The sequence below is a fragment of the Dreissena polymorpha genome, chromosome 10 (assembly GCF_020536995.1).
Source record: "Dreissena polymorpha isolate Duluth1 chromosome 10, UMN_Dpol_1.0, whole genome shotgun sequence".
Lineage (NCBI taxonomy): Eukaryota > Metazoa > Mollusca > Bivalvia > Myida > Dreissenidae > Dreissena > Dreissena polymorpha.
The window spans coordinates 46300101-46306980 of NC_068364.1; the positions used below are offsets into that span (position 1 = coordinate 46300101).

General features: G+C 35.6%; 1 protein-coding gene across 1 annotated transcript in view; it reads left to right on the forward strand.

The window, feature by feature from the left end:
- The first annotated feature begins 277 nt into the window (after positions 1–277).
- LOC127847460 (uncharacterized) overlaps positions 278–6880 on the forward strand; it is a 33603-nt gene continuing 27000 nt past the window's right edge. Inside the window, exon 1 of the mRNA XM_052379383.1 lies at positions 278–443. Coding sequence (XP_052235343.1) covers positions 392–443 — 52 coding nt within the window. The 5' untranslated portion in view covers positions 278–391. The remainder of the gene's footprint in view (positions 444–6880) is intronic.

The window sequence follows — 6880 nt, forward strand, 5'->3', positions numbered from 1 at the left end:
TCGTTTCAGCCAATGATGAAAGCGTTTCTACACGGCGTAGGACCTTGGCTCAACTAATTACTGTATTAACAAAGGGGTATTTCAGAAGTAATGTCGGCTTAGGTGTTACACTAAATCAGCCAATCAGTATCTTTTTTTCTACAGCTTTTGTAAACGATTGTTTGATTGGTTCAGTGAAGTGCCACTACCCTGTCACTCAACAAAGTCCCTTCATCAAACCATTTATCATCCAATGTTATTAGGGTAGACAATAGTAGTCACAACATAAGTTTTGTTTTGTGTCTTGGCATGGAAACCGCGTACGTGACTTCTAGTGATTGACATTTGTATAAATTGACCAGCAGCACCATGCCTCAGACACATTCGATTTGTTGCCTGTGAGAAACTTACCATGACCGGACTTTCAGGGTTGGCAGTGATATTGTGCTTGCTGCAGTACTCAGGTAAATTTACTGGATATTTGTTTACGTTTAATGTCTTGGTTTGCTTGTGCATTTGCTTACGCTGTCATCGACTCGATATACGATCATAAAGAAAAAAAAAACGCACTTGAATTAAGGTTTGCTCCGATAGTTGGAATAAGGAAATAATAACGAAATGCGAAATCTATAGAAGTAATATTATTGGTCATAAGTTCACGTACATTTTTCATTTAATTGAATTGCTAATGCTAAACAGCAACAGCAACCATCGTGATATTTTGTTACCGGTTCCGCTTTCACAAAAATATGTTTTCTTCATTTCTTATATAAGACTGTGAAGTCTACTCATGTGTCAATCTCTTCTGCACAAACGACAATGTTGCACTCAAACATCTCGTTACGATGGACCTAAAGTGGCCTAGATTCGTGATACTGGTGATCTTGTGGGTTTTCGTGCGCCAAAGAGAAAATGCTAAATAAAACAAAAAATCGCCATATCACATTTAAACTATTTGTCGTTTTGACGTTTTTGAAACAACGGCAAATAAGAGCGCGATACGACAATGGCGATATTTGTCGTCCGATCTGTGGGAGCGTGCTTAGAGAAGGGCGCCAAAACGCCAACATGAAATGACGACACATGTATTATTATTCGTATCGAAATTTACCGAAACTGAATATTTTTATCCATAATCAAAATTGTGAGTTTAGGCTACCGGTAATAATTGCGTTAAGTAAAATGTTTGAGGCTGCCTGGCTGGTCACTATTATGCCGCTGGACCCGACGTGGGTTTTCTCATTTTCCCAGAATGTACCGAGCATTTTGTCCTGTGTATCAATCAGTGTATAATCAACGATTTTAACAGCAATCAATGACGGTTGCTGTTTTAAAGAACACACTGATAATGTCGTCAGAGATTCGTAACTAACGACCGCGTTGTAGAACATCGGGCCAAGATTCACCCATGGAAACCATTCGGCAAACCTATTTCATTTTCCGAGTTATTTAAAACTCGAAACACCTGCATTAGATATGAGTCGCATAATGGGAAAAACCGGGCTTTATGCATGTGCGTAAAGTGTCGTCCCAGATTATCCTGTGCAAACCGCTCATGCATTAAAGTGATAGTATGGGCATTTTTCACTGATGAATTGAGCTGAAAAGAATTGACAGGTCAAAATAGTAATTTAAAATATGGTTACTGACCAATTATCTGCAACTCATCTTGCTTCCAGTTGTTTATAAAAAAAAATATATATATTATATTCGATATTATACATGACTGGTAAGTCCGCTAAGCCGAAATGATCCGTAAAACAAAATAGTGTCTTTGTGTCGTATGAACGCATCTGCACTAAATACTCAATTTAGATTCCCATCGTAAATCGAATTATTTCTGTCGTCAGTTTTGAAAACAAAAGTACGGTTGATATTCAAATGCATTATTTTTCTTTTTCCGGGATATTGTTTTAGTATGCTGATGCTGCATTAACAAATATAACATATTTTCCTTTCATGCGACCCTATTATATCTATATCTCAGCTGTCACGAAATGCTTACCAGTAAGTACTGCATCAAAACAATTCATTTGAAAGACAAAATGAGCCTCGCTCTGGGGAAACAGGGCAACACATGTGCATGTCCTTTCAGCGCAGTGGTTGGTATACACGCTTCTCACCAAGGCGATCCGGGTTCAATCCCAGACTCATTTTTGGCATAACTCAAGTGATTTAATTTCTTTACTATAGTGTTATATAATGCAGAACTGTTTGATAGAATTAAGACCATGATATTGAAGCGATAGATGCGGAATGTCATGTCCGTAACATTTGAAACATAACCTTGTTTGAAAAAAAAAACAAACTTTAAAATAAAACAAACAGATGTTTAAATCTATATGCCTATGACCACGCTGATCACGAATTCGTTGGAATGTTTAAGATATCTAAAGCCGTTCAAAAGTTATCATTAAAAAAAAACAAGTAAAAAAATACATATGTATCATATAATACAAAAAAAATATTCTTTGATTTTTAATAAAACATAAACAGTTTATAGTGTTGTATAAAGATTTGAAAAAAAAGAAAAAAAAAGTTGTAATCAAAACATGTTTTGCATTAAGCACCCTTTTCCAACTGAAGTCCAATTTACGTGCACAATTGAAATACGCTCGCTCGCTCTCTCGTTCGCTCCATCGAAATCAAACAATAAGATAGTGAAATCTACATGAATGTGACTCGCTGAATCCGAATCCGTTGTTAATTTTCCGATATCTTGACCCGAAAAAGAATAATTGAGTTTGAATGGTAAAATTCGATAAGCATGCAGCACACTTTTAACAGAAGCTCAAAATCCAGTATACCTTAAATTCCAGTGAAATAAAACAATCAGATAGTCCAATCGATGTGATTTTGTCCACCTGAACCCGATTCCGGTGCTACATTTCCGATATGTTGAACCGTTAAAGAATTATTGATGTTAAATGGTGCATTTCGATAAGAATGCAGCAACCTTTTAAAGTAACATTACTACTGAAAATCAACGAAAATTTCGTACACTATTTCGTAAAATAAACTTAATCAATTAAACATCAGTGTTCCTTGTGGCAATTGCCGAAATTTCAGCGCCAGGTATGGTAAAATACATGTGTGTAGATACCAAATGCTCGTTTTTATTATTTAATCTCCCGCAACGATATTTATTCATACGACACATGAACACTAACATGGTGTTCGCGGGAATAATGCCTTAATAGAAAATAATACGTTTTAAATAGATGCATACTAATCACTCATTTAGTCAATCACTCAGTCAGTCAGTCACTCACTAAAACACTCACTTACAGTCAGTCACACACTCATTCAGTCACTCAATCACAAAGTCACTCACTCAGTCCATCAGTCATTTAGTTTCGCGGATCAAGATTTTGGTATTAATTATGATCTTTAATTTTGGAAATAAATTGATCCAATTGAGAAGGGTGGGAGAGTCCACTGTGCAAAAATGGGTTAAGCAATAAAACGTCTGCTGGTCCAGAGTGCGGTGATCTGTGTTCGCTTTATCCGCTTTGAATCCGTAGAGTACATGACTGTTTTATAATCCAGTTGGGCGGGGATCAATTGATTTATTATAAAGAGTATATTGATTTATTTGATACTTTTAACGGAATATCATGTACTTAAACAACAGTTATATTAAATATTTAATTTTGTATTGGATAACATAAGTATTTTTTAACAAGCAAAGTCGGAAGGATAAATTTAATGAAAATTTATCTTCACTGTCTTTGGTAGAAGTTCTTACGTACTAGCCAAATAGATGTATGATTGTTTTGTGCGCTTCATTTTGTTTTGAAATTTCTTAGATAAGTAAGATCATTTGCATCGTAAAATAGAATGCATATGTTGTGGTGATATGAGATGTAAAGATAGTTTACTATCCATATGATATTAAGTTAAACGTGTTCAGAAATTTTGTAATAATTGCGCCAGCCTTTGCGAGCTTAGGGACGAATTTTCTTGGAAAAATTAGATACTCTGTAATGACTTCTACTTTGTGTGGCCTTCCCTTTTACAATCAGTGGCCCTACCCATGGTAATGCTCCACACGGTGTTATTTGCCAATGTTCTGGTAATAACGCCTAACGTGTTTTATTGGCTATTTTCGATGTGATAGAATATTATACAGTATTTTTTAATTTTTAAATCAAATTATAGTCAATAAAGATGATACCTCACGAAATAATACTAAATCGATGATTGAATTCAAGTATATTTAGATTAATAGTGACAACATAATTACGGCACTAAAACTGACCAAAGTTTGCCATGCGACTATATTTTCGCGAAAGAGGCCACCCTGTCCCTTTTCAGGAATCCCTAAACAACAGTGTGGGAAGACTGCATGATATGTGATATCATTCATGGCTAGCGCGTGATTAAATGTTACGTACACTTAAAAGTAAAAAAAGAGGCGTGTTAAAAGTGTCTTATTTTATACTCTATTTTGAAAAAAATAAATAGGCCCGTGTTGCGGGTAATAGGTACTATCTGTAAGCCTGTATCACAGTATTTGATAGGTTACTCCTTCGTGACCAGAAAGCAGCAGTATTATAGTCATATTGTCGGCTCAAGTTCTACTTAAAAGTAGCGCGGGTACTCCTTAAGTATAAAATATACCAAAAGTACCACGGAGTATGTCCGGTTGTCTTTAAGCGTATTTTCCTCAACCGGGGTACATTCAAGTATACTAAAGGGCAACCGAGTAACTTGTATGTAGTATCTGAGCCGACTACAACCAAATGAGCAACAGTATTGCAGTGATATCGCGGTGAACAGCTTATCTCTTCACAAATCTGACATTTTTTTCAGTAACGGAATACTGAACTTATTAATTTCAAATCTTACTTTTAAGCCATTTATGCCTAGTGGACTCTCCCATCCTTCTAAATTGGATCAATTTATTTCCAAAATTAGTGATGTCTAGTATATTTATTTCTATATTTAGAATATTTCTTACAGAAATTACTTTAAGCAAACAGCGAAAACTCTGATGAGACGCCGCATCATGCGGCGTCTCATCTGAGTCTACGCTGTTTGCCAAGGCCTTTTATCTAGACGCTTGGCATAAATGGGTTAAAGGAGTGTTACAAGGGGAAAATTGATGTATAATCATTTAAAGACAAATACACACATGTGCCCGGAACGAAACCGCGATCCTCGTATTTGTAGCGTGCCCTGTACATTCGGGAGGTCATTGAGGTCGCCGTGGGGTAATGGATAAGGTGTCTGCCTAGCGATTGGGTGGTCATGGGCTCGATCCCCACTGTGGGAGCGTTCTTTAGATTTCCCCAAAGACATCAAGTATTGGTTCTAGGCCCAAGAAACGGACTCGAGAGCGTTTCAATAAGATTGAGACTTTCGATGCAATCAAGCTAAAATAAATAGGTTTAAACTAAACTACACTCGGGAATTGAGGCATATTTATGATACGTTTGTATTCGAAAAGCAGACAACGCTTGTTTTGCAGGATGTATCTTTAACTTTACACAAATAATAAAATATGTAGTAAAAGAGTAAGTATTTCAGTCACAACATCGTATTCGTGACGTCATTATTGACATAAACACACTGGCGAAGTAATAACAGGACCGGCACAACCGTAACACTTCCAACGTCGATGCCTGAAGTGTGGTTGAAAGAAATATATTAGCTATGCTCAATGAAAACGGGGTTTAATGCATGTGCTTAAAGTTTTGTCCAAGATTTGTATGTGCAGTCCGCACCTGCTAATCAGGGACGACAGTTTCCGCCTATACTCGATTTTCGTTGAGTAGAGACTTCCTTTAAAAAAAAAGGAGCAGAACGCGTCGTTCCTGATCAGTCTGGGCGGAATTGACAGTATAATCTGAGACGATTCTTTATGCACAAGCATTAAGCCCTGTTTTCCCATACCGGGCATCATATCAAAAAAGACATTTTACATAAAGTACCGCATACAGATCCTATTTCACAGAAAATACACATGCAATATATTGCGAAAAGCACACGAATTTACTTTAAAACGTCGGATACATCATGCATGTGCAATTACATATTATCACGTGCACATCGTTCATATACGAATATTTATAGCCAATTTATTCATATAAATTTAAAAAGTTTAATAGTTTAATAGTTTATTTCAGTCTCACTCTTCATGATACATATTAACATGTACATATACATTCAATAACACAATCATATTCTAAAAGAAATAAGAGACTCAATATTCGTGTAAACATTATTAGTACATTAGACGAACATTTCTATATTGGCAAAGCAGAACAGATGATGGAAGAGAGATAACCCTTAAAACCAAATAACATCTGCTAATTGAAGGAGCAAAACTCGGGCTTTAAAGCTCGTAGAGTGTTTTCAATGCTATATTAGTAATTCACATATTTTCGAAGTTATCGACGAAAAACACTAAAAATGATTTTCTGTTTTATCGATTTCAAGTGATGATTATTTATAATTTGAACGACATTTTCCGGAAGTTGTTTTAAGTAAGGAGAAATATTTCGCTTGCTTAAATATTAAGTAACGGTGTAAATTGAATAAATTTTTCTGCTTTTAATTGTCTTTTTCCATTCTGTATACACGGCCCCTTTACAGCTGTAATTATTAGCTATGCATAGAGTGCTTACTATATTTTTAACGTATTTCAATGGATTGTGCATAGAATATTGAACACTTATATGCCCCTTATAAGTGTAAATTATGCTATGATATATGTATTATGAGCTTTGACTTCACAGACCATAAGCTGCATCAAAGACATATCAAGAATGAAATTGATTTTCTATAATGGGATAATTTCGTTATATCGAGTTTATAACTGTAAATTCCCGGAAATCGTACTTTTTATTACATACGTAAGAAACTACTGTACGATTTAACCCATTCATGCCTAGTG